This window comes from Littorina saxatilis, unplaced genomic scaffold (genome assembly GCF_037325665.1).
Source record: "Littorina saxatilis isolate snail1 unplaced genomic scaffold, US_GU_Lsax_2.0 scaffold_231, whole genome shotgun sequence".
NCBI lineage: Eukaryota > Metazoa > Mollusca > Gastropoda > Littorinimorpha > Littorinidae > Littorina > Littorina saxatilis.
Window position 1 is genome coordinate 19,141 of NW_027128406.1, and position 24,758 is coordinate 43,898.

The window sequence follows — 24,758 nt, forward strand, 5'->3', positions numbered from 1 at the left end:
GCATCGTTCCACACAACTTTTGAGACACGTGCTTGTTTAGGGGGCTGGCGCTGATTCACTTTCAACCCAAGCGCAAAGGTCACAGGCATATGCATTGATTCAATTCTGTCGCCAATGGTTAAATCGTGAATGTTATTGGCTAGGTCAACAGAGGCTAAACAATAATCCACCACACTGTTACCACTATGGGAGATATAAGTAAACTTGCACGAGTTGTCCGCATTGCAAACACCATTCAAGATTTTGAGATCAAAGCATACACATAGATCGATAAGCTTTGTACCAAACCCATTTAGTGTATAGTCTTCAGTCATTCTACCATGTGAAATCGTGTCATGGTCATGACCTTGCGAGTCTTGATCAAGGAGGTCAAAAATGTTCTGCGTATCTACCTGGTAGTCTAATGTTCTAGAATTAAAATCACCGCACAAGAGCGTGTGGCAATCACTTGTCATTTCTAAAACATCACTTAAACATAGCTCCACTTCATTTAGATGGCACGAGGAGTCTGTCTTTTGGTAATAAGGGCTCCCACATGGTGGCACATATACTGGCACGAACACAATATCTCGATCACCACCACACACATGTTTTGACAGTTTCAAGACTAGCATATGATCATGTGAGGAATCAACCAATTCAATGTGCTTTGCTATGTTTTTCTTACACATCACGACAATACCCCCTGACCTGCGACCCTGATGTGAGAGCTTGATAGCTGGAGACACAAATTTTACGTAATTTTTAAAGTGTAGGGACAGATCAAAGGAGTCATCAATAAACGCCTCAATAAAACATACAATATCAAACTTTCCAACATAGGCAGCAAAATCTGTATCACCAAGGTGAGAGGCAAGACCTCCCACGTTCCACACCAAAAAAGACACTGCTTTACCCACACTAAATGTATCACTAGTTTGACGGGAACGCTGATCATGAAACCTTCCCCTGTACTCGTCTGATTTTGAACTCATACCTGTATCAGTGTTAGTCCCCCTTGTGTTGTCTTTGCTCTCACGTCTAGCGTTAATACATTCACCACTCGTGTGCACGTACCTGTCGTCAGTTGTCTGTCCATTAAAACACTGTGCAGAAACTAAAGGTTGGGGCCGGCCGTATCCCTATTTCCACGAAACAGTAGGTCGACCCCTACCTCCGCCCGTCCCTCTGGACGCTGCATGTGACCGTGTTTCACGATCACGAGAACCAGGGAGCGCTGCGCTCTCCCCGGCTAATCCATCGGGGTTGGCATGGTGACTGGCACGCTCGCTGGAACCGCCACCAGAGGAGATGCTGGAACTGGAAGAGGAACTGGCACCGTGACCGACTGAAGCACGGGACGGGAGTTGGAACTGAAGTTGGAGCTGGACCAGGCACCGGAACGTGGAGCGGCGCTGGCACTGTGACTGGCACCTGAGGTGGTACCGTGACGTCGATTGTGGCTGGCCAGGTCGCGGGCTGCATGCACTGCACCTCGTCTGTCCCTCGGGCTGTCCCTGTCGTTGTAGCCATCGCTGTTGTCTCTGGAACTACCCGTCGTCTGGTCTGTTGACCTGAAAGCTGCTATTCTTTGTCTGAGGGAGTTGCTGTATAGTCTGGCTGTGCGTGTTGTACACGTACGCAGTTCCTTCACACACAACTTTATCAAACTTCATGTATGCTTGCTTGCCGTCTTCACGGAGAGTTCCCAGCAGGGGCTGAAGAAGAAGGTGTTTACGCTTATTCTGCACATTCTGGGAAAAGTCCTCACGAACGTAAACACTGGATTTCTTTTTCCTTGATTTCGCCCTCCATAGAACTTCTGCCCTCTGTTTGTACGACTGGAATCTGACGAGTATGGCGTGACCCACCCGACGTGCTTGATCGATCAGAATCATATCACTAATCTGCAGTTCGTGTTTGATAAAGTCACGTACCTTTGTTTCACAGCCATAGTGCTCCGCACCAGTACCAGCTAAGGCCCATACCGAAAAACAACAAGTTATTTCGACGGCTCTGGTTGTCAGCAGTATCACATTCACACTTATCCTCCACCATTTCCAACCTAGAGCGGAGATCAGCGTTATCTTCTTTGACCGAGTCACACTGTTCACACATAGCATCCACATCAGCCTGCAAAATGTCACAATGGTCAGCGATTTGACTCACTCGACTCGTTAATTTGTTCTCCAGCTCCAACAGTCTTGTGTCAATGAGAGAGGAGAGAGATTTCTGTGAGGTTTGAAGTTCCTTAATTGCAGCAGCCATCATTTCCACAGCCAAAGATAAACAATCGTCCCTGGTTTCACACACCCCTGCACTGACACTCGACTGTTCTGTGTCACTCACACCGCTGACAGTAGCCTTTGTGTTGACGGCACGTGAACTTTCCTTTCTGTCTGTAGCCACGCTTGACTGACCAGGGCCGGGGTTCGGCTCTACACCAGCCATAAGGAAAAAGGCGAGTAAACTCGCCACGCTGAGTAGGCCTGCTGTTGTGTGTAGCTTCAGACCCCGGACCCGTTTTGCAGATTTACACGCATATCTCGTCAGAATTTTCACCAAAACTGACACAAAAAGACCAACGGCAGCGCGGTACACTTGTATATCACATGCCATTTTAAAACTTGATCATTATTGGCTGAAAATGACGATAATTTCCGCTGAGAGAGAGAGAGAGAGAGAGAGAGAGAGAGAGAGAGAGAGAGAGAGAGAGAGAGAGAGAGAGAGAGAGAGAGAGAGAGAGAGAGAGAGAGAGAGAGAGAGAGAGAGGGAGAGAGGGAGAGAGAGATTATAACTCAATGAAAATTGTGACGATGTTGGTGATGATTAAGAGAACGATTTTATGTTTGGTCTCTTTATTAAAAAAGGGAGGTGCTGAAAATAGTCATGGAGAGAGAGGACACACCTTTAATTTCAATTCTACTCAATAGGTATTCCAGGGCCAGGATAGCAGGAGCCAAGCCTCTAAAACATGGCCGTAGATTGTGTACTTCTCTTTCCATCTTTCTCTTCCCCTACCATTGCAGTCTGTCTCTTTTATAGGAATAATGGGGTTTAATGTTTTCAGAAGGTGATTCACGAACATGACGGTTGCTCCAGTCCACCCCGACATGGCCTTGTGGCGTCAGCAGGTAGTGAAGTGGTACCCGGATCTTTACCAACGTACCCACTTCCTGCCACCCGTCCATTTCCACAGGACGCAACATGAGGAATTGCAGTTAGCATGGGGACACCCCGTCCTTGTGACAGGGCCACCCCTGTCTGACAGACCCCCCGGTGGTGCGTCACTTCTCTCACAAAGCGACGTTCGGGATGACCAAAGTCTGCAGCGGGTGTTAGACTGTCTGCGTCAGTTGGCTGAGTCCCCGGGAGAGGTCATGTTTGTCTTGTCAGAGTTGAAGTTTGGCGAGTATCTCAACAAACCTTGCTTCGCTGCAGCGGGTTCAGCATTGCCGAACATACCCATGGATAAGAAAACACGGCGGAAACAAGAGGGCGACTTTGATGTGCTGGTCATTCACAGGCAGCACGGAATCCTTGTGGGTGAGATCAAGGCTATAGGATACACACTGTCCTTGCTCCCACAGCAGCAGCAAGACCAGGCAGTGAACTTGAAGAAGAAGGTGGAGCAGGCCATCAGACAACTGAAGAAAGCCAAGGACGTCTTACAACATGTGGTGTCCGACTTGCAGCCCCCACCCCGGGTACAGACAACGTTGATGCTGCCAAACATCGCCAGAGCTCAGCTACATGGGGTGTTGGCTGGTAATCTACCGCTGTCACAGGTAGGAATGGTTGGCAAGCATGTACATGTACACATATAAGAAACGATAACGATATTGCTATTTTGAGAGACACGTAGGGGTATTAGGGGGTTGCGATTGAATAGTAAAGAGGCTGGGAGGAAGACGGGAACGGCACGATGACGGGACCCAGAGGGGCGTGTTATCATTCGGCCGACACTGCGGAAAATTAATAATTGAAATATAAATACAAATACAAATGGCAACAGTCTGGTTTTTTCTGCGAATAGGTCAAAGAAAGCTTAGAGGCATACAAACATTGAAGTTAAAAGGGAGTGCACGTGGCCGCGGGTTGCGGAAGTAGGTCATTTGGACGATTCTGACGTCACAGCTTTACTGGAAATCATCAAATCCGTGTTCACAGTATCTTCTTACACAAGTCCTGAATACGATGAAATGATAATAAATGTAAGCCATACAATATTGACGGCAAGCTTGGCACAAACTCTTTAACTTATTTTATTACCAATTCAGTGCCCCATATAGTTTTATTTTATCAATCAGGGCGGATTCTAGGTGACCCTCTAAATGTTATAACGTTCAGCCAGGGACCCTTTTTGTTTATCAAGCTAAAAATAAACAAGACAAAGTAAAAATTTAAATCAACAATATCAGCGTGATTTATTCCAAAGAATGACACTTCAAATGCTGTCAGATAATACTCTCTTTATCTAAAAAAAAATACCGAAAAGCTAGTTTTGTCGGTGGGTGCTTTTAAGGGAACAGCAAGGCAACACCCACCCTCTGAGTGTGCAATGCCGACCCGCTCTTTTGAAATCTAAATTGTTGAAGTTCGGAAAAATCAAGTGAAATTGCGTCACTTGCTTTACCTTAAATGTATCTTTACGTCATTTCCCATCTGACTGGAGTCGGTTCTAATTTATCTGTCGCTCTCTGTTCAACAAGAAAAAAAACCATCAACCGAAACGCATGTTTTATCTTGTGAGATTGTTGTGTGTCAAACGCATTCAACCTGTGAATATTCATCACGTCAGGTGTGCGACTCTGATTGGCTGACCCAGGTCACAAGAATTCTTTGACTGACAGGCATAATCAGGTAGGAGCACTCAAGTCTTTTGGTCGAAAGAAACGGTAATAAAACCGTTATTTCTAATATGCCGACTGTTAGTCAATGATAACAGACATGTCTCACAAACGATATCAGCATTCGCCCGAAGGCTCATGCTTGATATCTTTTTTCTCGACATGTCTGTTATCAATTGCTAACAGTCAGCATAATTTAGAAATAACTCATACTAAGAACACCTTATCACCAAGATTTTTGCAAAAACAACAATGATTTGTGAAACAAAAGCATCTTACACCAGCATTTTAATATACAATATTCATGATGAAAAACTGCATACAGACATCTTTCAGTTGAGACCGACCAGCCCAAATTCGAATGGAACCAACATTGTATACACATTTGAGGAAAAAATGAAGAGACAGTTAAATGGCAGAGTGACGACTGGTGGAGATTGACACATGATGATATTGATGTGTGGGGAATATGACACTTTTTTTAATTGGACTTGATGGTGTCATGATCAACTACCCTTTAAGGTATTCACGACTTTCCGACCTTGACATTGTAGTTAGGGTCATGTGGGCGTCGGCATCATTGTCCAATCAGAAATAATCAAAGATCATCTCCGAAGTGTGTTCCGGTCCGGAACGCAAAACAGTTTGCGCGAAAAAAGGTTGGTAAAAAAAAAGAGAACGTGGTTTGACAACCAAAAGGCATTTCGACCGGCATTCACTCCAGCATAGTTCAAATGTGGGAGAACGACACATCTGACAAATAGCCAGTGGTTACCAAAAATGAGAAACTGCTGGGGATATGAATCGTAATCGCTGTTTGTACGTCAATCCGGAAAAGCTATCATAGTAGGTGACATTTAGTCAAGGTCCACTCCGAGTGTGCCAGCACCAGCCGTCCCCCCGCCAAACTGCCATCCACGGTGGCAGGAAAAGCGGTTCGACGTTTAAGCTTACGTGATTGCAGAGCTAGTTTGGTTTTGCTAGCTAAAAATAAAATTGCTACTACCTTGTCTAGATCTGGAACTCATGAAACAGCACTTTTCAAATCGCAATGGAGTGAGCTGGTGCTTTTCCAGATAAGCATCGACCCAAATCAATAAAAATGTTCCTTGCATGGCATTTATCTAAATCTGTTATTAAGTTTGTTAAAAATCAAAGTGTTCGTTTTTTGTTTGTTTGCGTGTCTGTGTTTTTGGTCAATTAGCTTACATGATGTGTGGCTTTTTATTTTGTTTGTTTGTTTGCTTAACGCCCAGCCGACCACGAAGGGCCATATCAGGGCGGTGATGCTTTGATATATAACGTGCGCCACACACAAGACAGAAGTCGCAGCACAGGCTTCATGTCTCACCCAGTCACATTATTCTGACACCGGACCAACCAGTCCTAGCACTAACCCCATAATGCCAGACGCCAGGCGGAGCAGCCACTAGATTGCCAATTTTAAAGTCTTAGGTATGATCCGGCCGGGTTTTCGAACCCACGACCTCCCGATCACGGGGCGGACGCCTTTACCACTAGGCCAACCGTGCCGGTTTTTTTATTTTGTAAGGGTGGTTGACATGCATGTATAAAATGAGACCTAGATCCCCTGCACCAGACAATGAAAGTAGAGTTTTCCGTTCAGTACCACGATTGCCACTATCAATATTCAGACACCTGTTGGGTAAATGTGTAGGACTGGGGTGTACACGTGTGTGCTTTTGTGCATGCATTTGTGTGGGAAGCAGGAACATGCAACATGTTTTGACAAACATAAGGGTTTTGTGTGTGTGTGTGTGTGTGTGTGTGTGTGTGTGTGTGTGTGTGTGTGTGTGTGTGTGTGTGTGTGTTATAAAACCAACAATAACCAGCACATAAACTTAAGCTCTACTTCACTAGTCAAAGACACATACGCATTGCTTTATTTAGCTTTCCACAAATATATTTTACTCGATCAGAACCCTCTTCATGAGTATTTTATTTCAGAAAAAAATAACAAATCGAATCTACACAACAAATGTTATTGCTATTATGCTATGAACGATGAAGAATAGCGACCGAGACAGGTGAGGCATCAAGTTTCTTATGCTTTTATCAAGCTTTTATTATGTTGCATACATGCCATGTGTTTTTATGTCACGATGAATGGCCGATAATTTGACATTTCCAGTCTTTATCTTCTGATAACTGACCAGAAAGGTACAAACATCGATTCTGCAACTAACTCGTAAACTTCTCGATCGCTAATACACCAGAACTTAAGCCACTAGAAGAGAACTGTCTATGGCGTAGTTTCACCCAACAGTCAAGGGGGGTAATCTGCTGTCAGCAGTTTTATTGATGGTTTGTATTTGATCTTATATAAACAAACCGTGATTATTCAGGTGAATTTGGAAACAAACCACTTATGTATCCATTTTTGAAGCCCAATTTGAAGCATGGAACACAGTCAAACATAAATTAAAAGTGTTAAAGTGGTTACAGTGTTCAGAAATAGTGTTATATAACAAGTTGAGTTATCCCTCTTCACCAATTTTAAAAGAAATACACCTCTTGTCGCGCAAAATTTTGAACTGTGATGCTTTTACTACCCCCACCTCCTACTCATTTTTCAGAAAAGAGTGCATATTATCTTCCAAATAGAAAAGCAAGGTAATCAGAGGATCAAAAACTTCAGAACAGAAATAGGGAAGCAAAAAAAGAACAACCAACAGTGATTTAACTGGTGAATTCAGAAAAAAACCCACTTTTTTACTCATTTTATAAGCTGAATTTAAAGCTTAGAAGACAGGAAAAAAAATGAAAAGTGCTAAAGTGGTTACAGTGTTCAGAAATAGTGTTAGATACCAAGTTGAGTTATCCCTCTTCATCACAGTTAAAAGAAACACACCTCTTGTTGCGCAAAATCTTAAACTGTGATGCTTTTACTACCCCCACCCCCTACCCATTTTTCAGAAACGAGTGCATATTATCTTCCAAATAGAAAAGCAAGGTAATCAGATGATCAAAAACTTCAGAACAGAAATAGGGAAGCAAAAAAAGAACACCCAACGGAGTGATTTAACTGGTGAATTCAGAAAAAATACACTTTTTTTCTCATTTTATAAGCTTAATTTAAAGCTTGGAAGACAGAAAAAAATAAATTAAAAGTGCTAAAGTGGTTACAGTGTTCAGAAATAGTGTTAGATACCAAGTTGAGTTATCCCTCTTCATCACAGTTAAAAGAAACACACCTCTTGTCGTGCAAAATCTTGAACTGTGATGCTTTTACTACTCCCACCCCCTACCCATTTTTCAGAAAAGAGTGCATATTATTTTCTAAATAGAAAAGCAAGGTAATCGAATTATCAAAAACTTCAGAAGATAAATAGGGAAGCAAAATAGAACATCGAACATAGTGATTTAACTGGTGAATTCAGAAAAAAACACACACTTTGTTTCTCATTTTTGAAGCTGAATTAGAAGTTTCGAAGATAGAAAAAATAAATTAAAAGTGCAAAGTGGTTACAGTGTTCTTCTTCTTCTTCTTCTTGGCGTTCGCAGAGGTTACACAATCAGTCCAGCACTGGTGATAAATGTTGTCGTTTTCTCCAATTCCTGTCGACTGCCGTATAGTTTGGTCTGCAAGGGAGTTGGTGACGGCCACACTTCTTTTCGTTCCTCATCTAGTAAGGGACATCGCTGTAAGATGTGTTCCGCTGTTTGGTCCTCTTGACCGCAGGCACAGGTTGGTGATGGCGCCAGCTTGAACTTTCGGTTCATGTGAGCATTGAGCCTGTTGTGGCCAGTACGCAGCCTGATGAGGTTGACTTGCTGCTCTCTGGACATTGTGTGGTAGTCATCTCTGTTTGTCCTTGGCCTCATCAATGCCTTGATGATTGTCTTCTGCTCACTAAAGCTGACACTGTTTTCAGGTTGGTCTTCCACGGCTCCTTCTTTTGCCAGCTCATCTGCCCTTTCATTTCCTGGTATCCCACAGTGTGCTGGTATCCACTGGAGGACAACTCTTCTGGTTTGTCTGACCATCTGTAATGCTTTGGCCAGCTGTGGGAGTTTGTCGTTCTCTAGGGCCTGAAGGACTGAAAGGGCGTCCGAGAGGAAGACAACTTGGTAGCAAGGGTCTGCGGAGTCCTGAACGAAGGAGGCGGCCTGCATGAGAGCTTCTGCTTCTGCTTTATAGTTTGTGCAGTGTTTGCCAGTGGCAACGCTGGATGTAGCTGTATGTCCCCCAGGGAACTGGATGAGAATGCCTGCACCTCCATTGAGCACGGCGTTAGTTGCTGATCCATCGGTGTATACATGGATCCACGCCTCTTTTGGGTACTGTTCGTCGATCAGGGCTAAGGTGAGTGCCTGTCGAGCTGTGTCATTCTGATCTTCTCCTGAGGTAACATGTGGAACACTGGTGCAGATCTGGATGCCTGGTTTCTCTGTTGCCTTGGGGGTTTCCTCTTCTTCTTGAGTCAGAGGTAGAGTGTTCTGTGGAAGGACTTCCCTGTACTGTCGAGAAAGTCTCTTGCTCTCGTGTACAAAACTGCTCCGTTTAAGCCGGTTCTTGGTGAGGTTGCTCAGTCTGTGCTTCATGGGGTGGTCGGGTAGGCACTTGAGCTTCTCGGCCTGTACCATAGTCTTGGCTTCTCTTCTCTGACAGAGGGGTTGGATGGTGGTAAGCTTCTCCATTTCCTTGATGGGCGTGGATTTCATTGCACCAGTGATGAGTCGGAGGGCCTGGTTTTGCACACGGTCAAGGGTCTGCAGGTTTGTCTTGGCTGAGGTTGACCACGCTGTGGAGCCGTACTCGAGGTGGGGTCTGATTGTTCCCTGGTATACTGTCTTCAGTATCTTCTCGTTCGCTCCCCAGGTGGTACCTGCCAGCTTCCTGAGTATGGCTAGCTTGCGCCGGGCCTTCGTCTCTGCCTGTGCAATGTGTGGTTTCCAGGTCTGCCGCCTGTCAAAGGTGACACCAAGGTACGTTGCTTCTTCATCCTCTCTCAGAGGAGTTCCACCAAGCCTAATGGTTCCGGCTTTCTGCTTTGGCGACAGTGTGAATAGGGTGGTGGAGGATTTCTCCTTGTTGATGGAGACGCACCAATCTTCTGCCCATGCGTTCAGCCTATCTGCCGCTTGCTGCATTCTGTAGGTGGCAGTACTTGCGTGCTCCTCCTTGCACCAGATCACAAGGTCGTCTGCGTAGAGAGCAGCTTGATCCCCTTGGGCATCTCAGACACCAGATCGTCGATGAAGAGAAGGAAGAGTGTGGGGGAGAGGACTCCGCCCTGAGGGACGCCATGACGAAGGAGGAACTTCTTGCTTTTGGTCTGGTCGACGTTAACTCTTGCCCTGCGGTTATAGAGGTAAGAGCGAATCCACTGGTACATGTTGCTGGACACGCCTTTCCTCAGCAGTTTTACAAGGAGTCCATCTTTCCAGACCTTGTCAAAGGCCTTCTGAAGATCTATCCAGGTGACGAAGACCAGCTTCTGTTCCTGAAAGGCATCTTCAACTTCTTGCGCCAGGTAAGTGACCTGATCTTCAGTGCTGCGGAACTGTCGGAATCCAGCTTGCTCAGGGGCGAGGAGGTTCCTGGATTCCAGGTACCACCTGAGGCGCTCGTTCACAATTCTCTCCAGGGTCTTCACAACACAGCTGGTGAGGCTGATTGGGCGATAGCTGGTGGCCTTCTTTGGATCCTTCCCTTTTTTTAAGATGGGGATCATGATCGCTTCTCGCCAGAGTTGTGGTAGCGATCCTTCTTGCCAGCTGCTGTTGAAGACCTCGAGTAGCTTGTTCTCTGCTGCACTACCAAGGTGGGTTAGCATCTCGTTGGTGATGCCGTCTGGGCCAGGGGACTTCTTCGCCTTTGACTTTTTCAGAGCTGAGTGCAGCTCGTGGAGTGTGAGTGGTTGACTCATGGCGTCCACTGTCGACTGTCTGGCAGGTCTCTCTCTTTTCTCTCTTCTTGCTTCTCTCTGTTTCTCGGGGCTAACATGGAGGTTGCTCTCAGCTGCATAGCTTTCAGCAAATTGGTTGGCAGCATGCTTTCCAGTTAGCACCTTCCCGTTCTCTTCTAATGTGATCTTTCCTCTGCTGGTGTTCTCATCATTCAACTGCTTGGTGAGCCTCCAGAGCTTTCTGCCATCCTTCTCAAGGTTCAGAGAGCTTGTTTTCTCTTGCCAGCTTCTCCGTCTTGCCTGTAGCTTCTTTTTGAGAAATTTGGCTTTGGCTTCCTGGAGGCGGATGTTGTTGTTTTGTGACGGGTTGACTTCTGCTTCCCTTCTGGCGTCTGCCAGATCATCATCCAGTTCCTGCAATTCATTGCTCCAGTAGGGCTTATAGTCTCTCCTGGCACCCCTGGGAATGGACTCACGCGCTGCTCTGAGGATGCTCATGTTGAAGTCCTTCGCCACCATGTTGATGTCTCGACCCTCGACTCTGATGTCTTTGGTGAGTTCGCTGGTGCGGTGTCTAAAGAGGAACCAGTTCGCTCTTTTGTAGTTCCACCGTGGGAAGGAAGCTTCAGTGCAGGACTCCATGCCCAGGGTCAAAAAGACTGGCCGATGGTCACTTCCACCTAGCTGTTCTCCGACCTCTCTGCTGGTTAGCTGGTGCATGTCTTCCGTGCAGAAGGCTAGGTCAGGAGTTGATGTAGTGTGCCATCTTCTGGAGTAGAATGTAGGGCAGTCAAAGGGACTGTTCAAAAGGATGAGACCTTTGTCGTCCTGCCAGTTCTCCACCTCTTCTCCTCTCCGATCCAGGTGGTCATATCCCCAACTCTGTGAATGACTGTTGAAGTCACCCACCACGATGAAGTTGGAGGCCTTTGCAGGGATCGTGTCAAGGGCGAGGTGTCTATCATTGGGGCAGTAGAAGTTGACAAGATGGAATTCTGATGTCTTCGTCTGGATTCGAATCACCTGATATTCGGAGTCCTCCATGTGCGTTTCTATCAAACAGGCATTGATGTTGTTCCTGATGAGGGTCAGGATTCCTCCTTTGCTTCGGTCTGTTCTGTCGGACCTAAGGCATTGGTAGCCTCTCACTTTGAAGGACTTTTGGGGTGTCAGGTGCGTCTCCTGAATACAGCAGATGTTGATGTTCTTCTCATGCAGGATATGCTCCAACTCTGTCTTCTTGTTCAGGATACTTTCTGCGTTCCAGTGCATGACCTGAAAAGGTCGCTGCTGACTGGGTTTCTTCCTGGTTGTGGTGGTGTCAGTCACTTTCCTCCCGCGTCCCCTGGCGTGACAAGACGGACGGGAGGGACCTCCAGTAGTTGGGGCTGGGTCCCTTTGAGGCATGGGACCCGACGCTGCTCCACCCTGGGGGGTCCTCAATGGGCGAGCGCCATTTCCATCTGTGCTGGTTGATTGTGTCATCATTTGCGTAAGTGCGTGTACCCGTGGTTTGTTAGAATGCGCCGTGCGGCCCGGGTCCTCCGTCTTCAGCATTCGGGGTTTTCTGTCGGGGTTACCTCACCCTTAGCTCATGGCCCGTACGTCCTACCCTGAGAGCACAGGGGGGAGGATTTTCCGGGATCCCACCCGGAGCCAGTTTGGTCCGCGGCCGCAAGCGGCTGATCTCCATATCTGAAGACCGTTCCCCTATCCGCCACCCGGGGACGCGCTGGGTTGGGGGTGGTCGCCCCACTGAAAATCCCACACTGGGTTAAGAAAGATCAGCCTGTCCCAGGTTACAGTGTTAAAAAATATTGTTAAATACCAAGTTGAGTTATCCCTCTTTATCACAGTTAAAAGAAACACACCTCTTGTCGTGCAAAATCTTGAACTGTGATGCTTTTACTACCCCCACCCCCTACCCATTTTTCAGAAAAGAGTGCATATTATTTTCTAAATAGAAAAGCAAGGTAATCGAATTATCAAAAACTTCAGAAGATAAATAGGGAAGCAAAATAGAACATCGAACATAGTGATTTAACTGGTGAATTCAGAAAAAAACACACACTTTGTTTCTCATTTTTGAAGCTGAATTAGAAGTTTCGAAGATAGAAAAAATAAATTAAAAGTGCAAAGTGGTTACAGTGTTCAAAAATATTGTTAAATACCAAGTTGAGTTATCCCTCTTTATCACAGTTAAAAGAAACACACCTCTTGTCGCGCAAAATCTTGAACTGTGATGCTTTTACTACCTACGTCCCCTCCCCATTTGAACAAAAAAGAGTGCATATTCTCTTCACATTGGACAAATAAGAAATAGTAACTGGATATTTTTAAAATACATCTTTTCTGTCAGTCCAAGGATTGCTTAGTCCATTAAAACAAACAGATTAGGATTTAACGCGCCCATTTTAAGATAAAAATAACATGATAATTGATATATCAGACTTTTTAATGCAATTACTACTGAAGATTTGTTTACATTTTACTGTGAATTAATTGATCAAAATTCCAGATGACTAATATAGGAACAAAATAAAGCATACAACATAGTTACTGTCCTGATAATATGAAAAAAACACTTTTGTATCAGTTTTGAAAGTCATTTTCAAGCATGAAACAGAAATAAACATATAATATAAAGTGTTAAAGTGATTAAACTTAGGTAAATTCAAGTTGAGGTATCCTTCTTACCGATGGAAAAAAAAGATACACACCTTAATGCACAAAATCTTGAATTGTAATGATTGTACTACCCCTACCCCCTACCCATTAAGCATTTGCTCTACCTATGAGACAAGTAAGTAAAAGCGACATGTCACTTTTAAAATATTATTTTTATGTAAGTTCTGGCTTGTAGAGAGATACAATTAAAATAAAAGGGGCATTTTGCTGATTCAGAAGATAATTTTTGAAAAGATGAACCATTACATTATTTTAATTAATTTAGTATATATATAATTCGACTGTGTATATGTCAATGAATGAAGTCTTGTATGTCCACACATGAAGACGACTGATATAGGATCAAAATATAGAACTCAAAACACAGTTACTTTGCAGTTTTATGCAAATAAAATAAAAGAAACAATTTTGTACACTCATTCCCAAGTTAATTTCAAGCGTAAACAAAACACAATTCGATTCTCCAGCACTGCCCTTCAATTTTCACAGAGTCAAGGCAAATATTCCGAGATTCCCACAAAAGGACAGAAAATGGTAAAGATCTTGACACATTTGTTTTGATATAGAAATAACAAGTACAGCCATTAGCTGTGTCACTGGGTTTCTTTGTCAGGCTGAAACTTAGCTGTTGTGTTGGTGTCTGCTGTGTGTGTCTGGGTCCAAAACAACTTTCACATTCTCAAGATCTACACACTCACGTTACTCACACAAGTATACAATTCCACCCACAGAGGCGTTCGGGGAAGGGGGTCTCGCACTCGGGCAAATCACACCACAAAATACAAAGTATAACGAACACAGATTTTACTATTGAACCAAAAAGCAAATTAAATCATGAATAAATCAATCAAGCAAAACTTCCACACAATGACACACTCACTCTCGGTTCACACTGCGCTCTGGGCGCACACACTTGGCAGCACGTATACCGTTCCGACGCCGTTTGTCTTCGTGCAAGTCCAGCACAGGCACACGAAAGGCATAAATTCTGCAAATAGTGCATTGAACGATTTTGCTCTCAAACGAAAATCAGATTGAACCTGTAATTTGTAGTTGACATCTTGAGTGTCGGAGCAAATGTTTCACGCTGTCAGCGTGCGCTTTGCAGTATTGCTGATCCAGCCACAGCTCACTGTGCTAATAAAGACAATGGGCTGAACGGGAGACAATAACGTAAAAAAGATAGTGTATGGCCCTATAAAATGCAACTGGCTGTTTGGCTGTATCAGATATCGCAATCATGCCACGACTTGATGAAGGAGAGAGACAGCAAGCGATTGGGTTGCTTACAGCTGGCCAAAGCATTGAACGTGATGAACACTGAACGTTTTCCGAAATCATTGCGCTTGGACTCAGTCACTTTTTTTGAAAAATTGTCATTTCATGATGTTCGATTCAAAATCAATAAAGCGAAGGTTTATAAACACTAAAATGGCCAATAAATAAAATATTCAAACATTGAAAACATTCACCACTGAGTTGATTTTTTGTGATTTTTTAAAGTTCAGTTTGCAGAATTTATGCCTCTCGGTATATATATAATAAATATTTAGAGATAGATGACAGTGTATTTTTCGAGTGGCTATAAATTGATTCGACCTTTGCACTTTTACAGTGAGGACAACTTACGGGTCCAAGGAAAGCGTTCTGGACACTGCGGTGACCTTCTAAAAATAGTAACAGAACGCCGGGAATATCCGAAGATGCCCCTCATACCGGAGTGCACCATACGAAGGAAGGGAGGTAAACGCTGAAAACATGGAGAAGATAAGGAAGAGTTATAGTAGTTGATCCCGAAAAAAATACCAAAATCGGTTTGCGCTGCGCGCTGAGAGCACGTATTGAAATATCTCATCGACCAGATTGTGTCCAGGGTGAACGTGAATATGGCCACCAAATTTGAAACAGATCCATCGAGAACTTTGGCCGCGCATCGAACACAAAGAACAGACACACACACACACACAGACAGACACAAGTAGCCGGTTAGCTGGTTAGCTGGTTAGCCGGTTCGCTGGTTAGCCGGTTTGCTGGTTATGTCCGGTCCCGGTTACCACGTCTGCAGCTAGCAGTGTCCCGCAAAAGGCAGCCGTACAGAAGATGGCAAGGCTGCAAACAGAAAGCATCGGTGCACTAAACATGTCAGCTACCCCTCACCCTCCACCTTTAAACATGTCATCTTTACATATCTCATCGAGCACGTGGGCCTGCACAAATGGACTTTTTACAACAACAAAACAGCCGTTTTCCGTCCTTCTCTCCCTATCTGCAAAAACCATATACAGATTAGTATTTTAGCGTCACAGAGAGCAAATTATGCGCTAACCTGGAAAGAACAACAGAGAGTATTTCATTCCACAAACACAGACTCATCAACAGCGTTAAATAATGATGTATTACCTCAAAAGCCTATGAATGTAGCACTCTCATGGAAGCAAAACCCGCTTCCTCCCTGGAATGGCCTCTGTTCGTCAACAGTGACACAATATCCAGAACCCCTTGCCGAATACTTTATGCGGTGAAGACCATCATCGCACGGCGAAGGAAAATTGACGACTCGTCCTCAGCGAACAAGTAGCTGTGAGAAGGTGATATCTCGTTGAAGTTCCTCTAGAGTGCCGAATATTTTATGCGGTGAAGACCATCATACTCTAGAAAACGCTGCATCGATCCTTCTTCCCTTGCCGCTGAGTGTCAAGTGTCCAGTCCTCGTGTCTCTGACAGACAACCTAGCCAATAACACGTGACTGCCCTTGTCACATATCAAGTTCAGCTATCGACAGCTTCTGCCTTGCAAGCAGAATCACGCCCGAAAAATCCGTGCGCCACAAAACATCCGTGCTCTGCGCTGTCAGCAAAACTCTGCCGTATAGCCCCGACTCACGCACAGGCGCTTTCTGTCGCAATTGACCAAGAGAAGGCACCCCACCGAGTGACACTTTATTGGTCTATGTCACTAGATCGTGACATATACTTCTGCCTACACTTGACACTGCACCGAACATGTTTCAGTGGATTGATGAAGAGCATTGCTCACATGGCTAAACAAAAGAAAACACAACATTCACAGAGGACAAAACCATGATACGTATCTGTGGTATGCGATACAGTAAACAAAGCGTTTATCTTTACACTTTGGGTGCAGGTCGAGTAAAAAAAGAACAAAAGCGAAGAATCAACTGATAGTGACAGCAAACGAACCTCGCTGTTCATTTGAGGTGAAGCTAGAGTAACCTCCCTTCCTCCGTGTGTTCCAACAAGCAAAGATGCACTGCGTCACCTTTTTGACTGACCGGTTCGCTTCGTCATCCAGCACAGGCTGTTTCATCCATTTTTCGAGCATGTCCAACTTTTTTGCTTTACACTGACGTAAGTTCATGGTTATATGAAAGTATCCAAGAGCTCAGCAAACGTGTATTTCATCCTGATGGAGTAAAATCAGTCCAAACGGTATTCAACACGCAGTTTCAAGGAGCAGCCATTACACCGTTTTAGACAGAATTGACGCTACCGGTATGGGTTGATTAACGCAAGCACGATCGAACAAATTAACTAAGAGATATATTTCACGAACATGAAATGACTGCTTAAATCTAAAGGAAGTTATTCAGTAAAATGTTAGTTTATTTTCGTAATTCTACACTCCAACACAAAAATTAAACTAGAATTGGGATCCGAGTTAACCAAACCGGTGTTGGCAACCGTGCCTGGAACTGTGACCTTGTGCGGACTCAGAACCTAAATCGAAACTGTCTTTGATTCAATGAAAACTTTCATTGTGTGTGCTTTCTTTACTATCTTGAAACTAAAATGCATTCAAAAGCAAATCGAACAATGGTTTGAATGTAGATTTAACACACATTTACGGATGCACTTGTTTGCACTTCATTTCTTCGGCGACGTGGCTTTAGCATGGGGTAGTGAAGAGGAACACACCTCGCTGGCTCACCTATTTTACACACCACAGACAACTACAGTGCTTTATTGTGGTCCACGTTGTCTTTGGTGTACGCATGGGATATACAGCTTACAACACTCGTGTTTTTTTTATATGGCTTGTATTTCAGTCAAGACCCAGCGGGAATATCATCGGGATTCACTCGCCAGAGGCTCGTGAATCCCTATGATATTCATCCGCTGGGTCTTGACTGAAATACAAGCCATATAAAAAACCACTCGTGTTGTAACCTATACATATATATAGATACTTGCACAATTTCACATTTCCAGAGCTAAATCTTGTAAACCCATTTTCTCAAAAAACTATTGGGTGAATTGAAATTAAAGTACATGTATGTGTAATGGGTTCTTTATTTTCAACTTCGCCATACAATTTGAGGTACACCATCGCCTGGTTTCATGGCCTTGAAAAACAAACAGGAATGCTACAGGCCAAAAATGGTGTTACCTGAAAGAAGCGCGCAGTGCCAGTTGCGAAGCCACAATCCTGAGCCTGCAAAGCAGGCGAGCCAACTAGGGGGGTCCGGGGGCATGCCCCCCCCCCGGAAATTTGTTCAAAAAACGGTTAAAATCTGTGCAATCTGTTGCATTCTGGGCATCATTTTCAGGGCTGTAATAGTGTTGTGATCTTGTTAAAAATCCCATTTTAGCCTCCCCCCCCACCACCATTCAACACACCTCCAAACTGATGAAAACAACACTACTGTGCGCTGGCTTCATTGAGACCGGCGCCCGGTCGCCTTGCGCGATATTCACACGGATCGTTTTGCGGAAATTTTTCAACTTCACCGGAATAAATTTGACTTTACCGGATTTTGAAAACGGCTTTATCGGATTTCCGGCAATTACCGGAAAAGTAGCATGCCTGACAAAATCCCCAACGAACATGACGCTTAATGCAAAGAAGCGACAATTAGAAATAGAATATATATGCCAAGCGTGTCCACGTTGCTGGGATGAAAAACACATTTCTAGTTTCGGTTTTGGCTTCACGCAGACTCGATCTCGAGCCAGTCGAGGTCACACTGAGTGAGTGACAGCCGGACGTGGCAATGTCGACAATGTCAATGATCTCACTCAAACTCAAAGATCTTGAACAAATTTTAAGATCTTTGCCTATATTCAGAACAGTCATAGAGCAACATAGATCAACATACCTTGATATTTCGTCTTCGGAAAGACCGACCCGTAGCCTGACCTTTCCACCAAGGAAGGCATTCTCGCTGCCTGCTTTGGTCTGGCTTGAATCCACAAAATATAACAGAAGTTCGATGACAGTACGCGCTGCACGCCATTTTTGATCTTCGAATTCGAATTTGACTGAATGCACTCAAAACTTTTGCACGAAGCCCTTCCATTGGATGAAGTTTGGCAGACTTTTGCAATTTGCCTTCTGATTGGATCTCTTTTTGTGTGTGATTGGTTCTCTTAAAGGGAAGCAATCGCTGTCAAAATCATATTTCTGAATGTGTTGTTGCTTCCCTTCAATCGGGATTGGCTCCTTGACGAATAGAGGATCATAGAGTGATACAGCTGTGAAAAATGTACGTTGAAAATAAAATGCTTTGCAATAATGCCCATCACGATCACGAAAACAAATGACGATCACGATCACGAGATTTGATTTTTTTGTCATCACGGATCACGGGCAAAATCCCATCACGATCACAGAAATGGAAGTTTCGGCAATCACGGTCACAGAAAGGTCAAAAAACGCCAATCACGATCACGATTTTAAACCCTTTGGGGCCCTCAACATTGACAAGCTTCCATTTGAAACTTCTCGGTCGTCATCGTGGATTGACGCCCTCCCATAGCCCAATTACAAGTACACACACGAAATTGGGGGCTTGTTGATGAAAAACAGGTGAGCGCAGAGAATTGTCCCTGGCCTTCCAAAGAGTCCAACTGCCAAACACCACTTCAAGCCGACAAGGTTGTGACTTGTTTCTTTTTATTTGCGTACAGAATTCACTTGATACGGCATAACTATCTATTATCCTTATTTCGAAAACGGATTTTGAGGTACCAAGCTGGAATGCAATCCCATAGCTCAGACCAGGTCAAAGATATTGTATCACAAATGTCAGTCAAATTGATTAAAAACGGTGCCTTCATAGAGCGACCTCAACTTTTGCAAAGGGCTAAACTGACGTCATCAAATAGCCCTATGAAAATTCTGAGAATAACCGGCACCAGCAAATGCAAAAGATTACTTAGTTTTCTTGAGAAAGGCGTTGCACACATACACACACACACACACACACACACACACACACACACACACACACACACACACACACACACACACACGCACACACACACACACATACAAACAAACACACACACTCATGCACGCACACACACACACACACATACACACACACACACACACATACAAACACGCACACACATCAATCAATCAATATGAAGCTTATATAGCGCGTATTCCGTGGGTACAGTTCTAAGCACGCACACACACACACACACACACATCTCACATAGGAAATAAAACCTCCTCTCCCTCCTGGCTTAATCTTTGGGTTAATACTTGACTGGATATAAAAAATAAAGCAATACACAAACAGAAACATAGACAAAAATACTTGGTTCCCAAACTGATGTGCGTACCAACAACATTTTCCATCACAGACCTTGCGATTCATGGTTATTTTGATCTATCTTTAGGCCCTGTGTCAGTGTGTGGGTGTGGCTGTCCATGCAGACCCCGCCTCGCTGTGTCTGACCTCTGATGACGTCATCACCCCGGGTCAGTGGTGGCAGCAGCGGGTGACAGGGGCCGGCACAGACCCTGCCATGACAGACCATGTCTACCTGGACCTTGTCTCACGGTCAGTGTGTTTCTGTTTTTCTCCTCAAATGTTTTGGCATGTACAAAAGTACGTTCTTGTTTAAGCAACAAGGAAAGTGTTTTACAGAGCTTTTACGTTTTGTAAAGATCTGGTTTGGTTGATCATAGTTAATCAAGCTACAAAGAAATGGACATATTCGCCACACAGAACCACTTACTTAAGATTGTTCATTGTTTGAAAACTCTCAAACAAAGTAACAAGTACAAATATAGGGACCATGTTTTATCAGGGATGGCTGTTATTCGTCGGCCTAGGTGACACAGGCCTGTGAAAAACCGCGGGGCTAGTTAAGGTCTGGGCACGTGACAAAGTATGATTGTGTTTGCATTATTGGAGATTTTAACCACACATTTAACAGAATGGAATAACAAAAGATTAAGAAATAATGAATCTTTTTTAGAATGTCTGCATGGCACATTTTCAAAGTAAATGGTTGGTAAACTAACAAGAAGAAGAGCAGGCCATATGTGATCTGGCATTTATTCTAAACTTGGTCCTTGAAAAAGACGAACAGAATGTGTCAAACATTGAGCTCTGCTGTCCCGTGGGGAAGAGTGATCACGGAGTTTTACTCTTTTCAATCTACCTTCTGAGTAACCTAATGTTGTATCTAGTAAGGAAGACGTTTTGATTTAAACAAGTGGACGGTTTACTGAATGAAACATAACTTTAATCAAATCAACTGGAATGGTTTGCATGATTTGAGCGTGAAGAAGTGTTGGGAGGAGATTAAAAAACAGAATTTACCTTACTATAGAAAAGAACATAACAATAGTGAATGTTAAAAGTGAAAACTTAGAAAAAAAGTAATAAGGTTGATTGAGAAACATATAAATGTCATTTAAGTCTTTATAAATCAGAGAAATAAACTCAGAAGTATATTGAAATAAGGAATAAAAGTACCAAGATTATAAAAAATGCTCAATGAGTGCACAGATAAGATTAAGATTTGGGGTTTTTCTTTTGTAAATAATGATAGAGCAATAAATGTTGAAAAGAATGCGGTATTAAGAGTTGAAGAGATTAAGAAGTTGATTAAGATTTGGAGTCGAAGAGATTAAAATATTCACGGTAAAATTGCAATAATAAAATGTTATTTTATTTCACAGTTGGTATTTGTGATGCAGACGATTGGATTGCCAGATCGGGTTTTGACAGAATTGAATGGATTATTTTATAAGTTTATTTGGCAGAGAAGAGTTCGAATAAAAAAGCCTTTGAAAAAGTTTAAGTAAAGTTATGGAGAAAGAAATAAGTGAAGGTGGGTTGAAATGTTAAATGTGCACATTATGCACAAGTACTGTTGTTAACAATGGTTTGGACAAATTGTGTCAGGGTATGGTTGTTTTGATTTGAATGTTAAACCGGGTAAGGAATTGAATTTGACAATGATTTGAAGCCCATTTGGGTAGAGGGTAGTGTGGACACATTTAAATTATAAGTTTAGGTTGGAAGATGATAATATTGATGAACATAATGTGTATAAACAGATTTTTTGGAGTAATTATATGATTCGGTATAAAGGAAAAATGTTGTTTTATTTCGATTGGAAAAAAGCTGGGATTGAAAGAGTCAGTGATTTGTTTCCCACATTAAGGATTAATTGGATTAAAAATAAACATATTATTGTACATATGGATAAGCTGTTGATTGATGGTAGCCTGTATATGATAAAGGTAAGCCAAATAAGAAAGATGATAGAAAAATAAAGTGTAAAATTACTGCTGTACACTACCCGTCATAAAAAGTACACAGATACATTTTGCTGTAGATCTTTGTGATACGGCCAGTTATATTAAAACCTAGTATATTGCCAGAAAGGCAATTCATTCCCCTACCGTATGAAATAAAGATATGAATTTCAATAACATATAATAAAATATATCAATCTAGATCAGGCTTAGACTCAGAAAGACCTGTATTTCGGCAACAGCGCGATGACTGATGAGCGACTTAGTGACGTAGCGAGACATGCGGTGTCAATAGATTCTGTCGAAGTAATTCGATGCTAACCCTGCAGACTTACGTTTTGCCACACTTTAAACACATTTGACGTTAACTGGTTGTTTCCATGTTGATGTGTTATGTACAATTAAACCCCCTTTTTAAGACATCCCCACCCTACCCCCAATTTAAGACCTCTCCCCTTTAAGGCTTGCTTTTGCAGACTTTCTGTTCATACCCTCTGTAAACATAACCTCATTTTAAGACTCCCTCCTTTTAAAGACCTGAACTTCTCAGATCGTTTGAGGTCTTAAAAGGGGGATTCAATGTATTGCATTCTGTTAAGTAATGTCGCTTCTGGCCTCGGGTCCAGTGATTCGTTTCGCTTCAGTGGTTCGCAAACGAATTCCAAAGTGATCAATGCCAAATCAGTGCCTCGTGAGCTGTGTGCAGTGTTGCAATAGATCACCGAAAATGCTTTGGAATAAAGAAGAATAGAGTAAAATAAAACAAAAGACAGGAGAGTACAAGGAAACAGTGTTAAAACACTTCTTTTTTTTAAATAATACCGCGCTGGCAGGGCTCGAACCTAAGACTTATACGACTCTTACTGCAGTTTGCTTACCACTACGCTAAGAATGAATTCCTGCTAGGAAGGGAAAAACTAGACTTTTTGTTTTAGGAAAGTTCAGGGGCAAATTTAAGGCACCCGATATTGAACTCGGCACATTACAGAAGAGGAACTTTAAAACAAAAATTGATTATCTTTCTAAAGTATGTTTGGCAGCAAGATATTTAACGTAACAAAGCAGACACATGTTTGGTTGTCTGTATAGTACCTTTTCTTGAAAACATATGGGGGGTGGGGGGAGGGGGGAGTGCCTTGTGCCTTTGCTTGTCCCAAAGCTGGAGTGCAACTTCGAAACCACACTAATGCATTTTGATCAATTCTTGCGAACACGTGCGCTAACGCAATCGATCTTTCCCACTGCGTCTCTGTCAACGTTCGAAAGTATGTCAAACAATGGTGCTTCTTTTGCATCATATTTGGAAGACTGACGGTCGGTGTCCATGGTTTCTTTGTTGATACACAACGTGTTATCTGGATTAGGTGTGTCGTCGGTCATGCGTGGAGTTTGCTTTGTATTCAGAGGGGTGAGCATTGGCACAATGGAATGTGGTGGGGTGGACAAGCTACGGTCACTAGCATGTGCATCACGGTGTGAAGTGACATCAACATGGTCGCTCTTGCTGGTTTGACCTAAATCAGCCCGATTGACATGACATTGGTTATTATTTTCCTCGCTCTGACGGCCTGTATCACTGTCAACTGTACATTTTGCTTTGTCTCTGTTCATGCCTACCTGGGCATTGTGCTGTGCTGTACCTTCTTTGCTGGGCTGGTGGTTTAATTGCGTCTCTATGCACCGGTCGGTGCAGGTGTCATGGCGACTCTGTTCCTCTGTTCCGGACCCTTTCTATGAAGTCGCCGTGTTTGTACACAGTAGGGCGAACAAGACATCTTCTTCAGCAGTAGCACACCGTATACCGTGGTTGCACAAGGCAAATCTGTCCTGAGAACACACCGTATACCGTGGTTGCACTAGGCAAATCTGTCCTGAGAACACACCGTATACCGTGGTTGCACTAGGCAAATCTGTCCTGAGAACACACCGTATACCGTGGTTGCACTAGGCAAATCTGTCCTGAGAACACACCGTATACCGTGGTTGCACTAGGCAAATCTGTCCTGAGAACACACCGTATACCGTGGTTGCACTAGGCAAATCTGTCCTGAGAACACACCGTATACCGTGGTTGCACTAGGCAAATCTGTCCTGAGAACACACCGTATACCGTGGTTGCACTAGGCAAATCTGTCCGAAGCGGTTGCACCCGTATTTGTCTGTCCGAAGGGAGACACGCGACGTAAGTTTCTGCACAAAATCACCTGTAATTCCTCACAAATGACATATCATCACAAAACTACCGTTTGTACTTTGGTCTAAGGTGTCATAGCATCATATCATCGATTTGTTTCATTGCTTCAATGTGTTTGTGAACGTTGGCCTTCAAGTATTTACACATTTCAAGCGCATTATGTGCAAATTTTGACTTTCCGCAGTTACTAGGGAAATTCAAGCACATGAGAAAGGCTACACGCGATTGTAATGTGATCTATGGGTCATTTCTTGACATCTGGGTCAGATGGTATGATTTAAAGTGGTGCAGGAGCGTCATATTTCATGAATCTGTGAAGACATTCAAAGATTTGTCGGTTGCGCATCTCCGAGGTCTCTCTGTTTTTCTGGTTGCACACCCCCGAAGCAATCGGTTGCACACCGCCGAAGATATTTCAACGAAATAAACAGGAATCTATTTGTGTCCGCCTCTTATGCCATCTAATAAAAAGGTTTTGTCGTGATCGCCTTCTAGCACCTAGTGCCACATTTGAGATTTAGCATTAATGGAATCACTATTTCCGAGAAATTCGCACTTAGTGGAATCTAGCTGAGGGAACGGGCTGTGGAAGGTGGGGCCTACCGTTTTGTCGGCAATTCGCTGCGCTGTGTCCTAGGCTGGGGAGGTGG

General features: G+C 43.6%; 1 protein-coding gene across 1 annotated transcript in view; it reads left to right on the top strand.

Annotated features, from left to right (window-relative positions):
- The first annotated feature begins 2,903 nt into the window (after positions 1 to 2,903).
- The window catches only part of LOC138956762 (uncharacterized), a 66,183-nt gene continuing 44,328 nt past the window's right edge, over positions 2,904 to 24,758 (top strand). The window contains exons 1-2 of the mRNA XM_070328028.1: positions 2,904 to 3,767; positions 20,039 to 20,202. Coding sequence (XP_070184129.1) covers positions 3,066 to 3,767; positions 20,039 to 20,202 — 866 coding nt within the window. The 5' untranslated portion in view covers positions 2,904 to 3,065. The remainder of the gene's footprint in view (positions 3,768 to 20,038; positions 20,203 to 24,758) is intronic.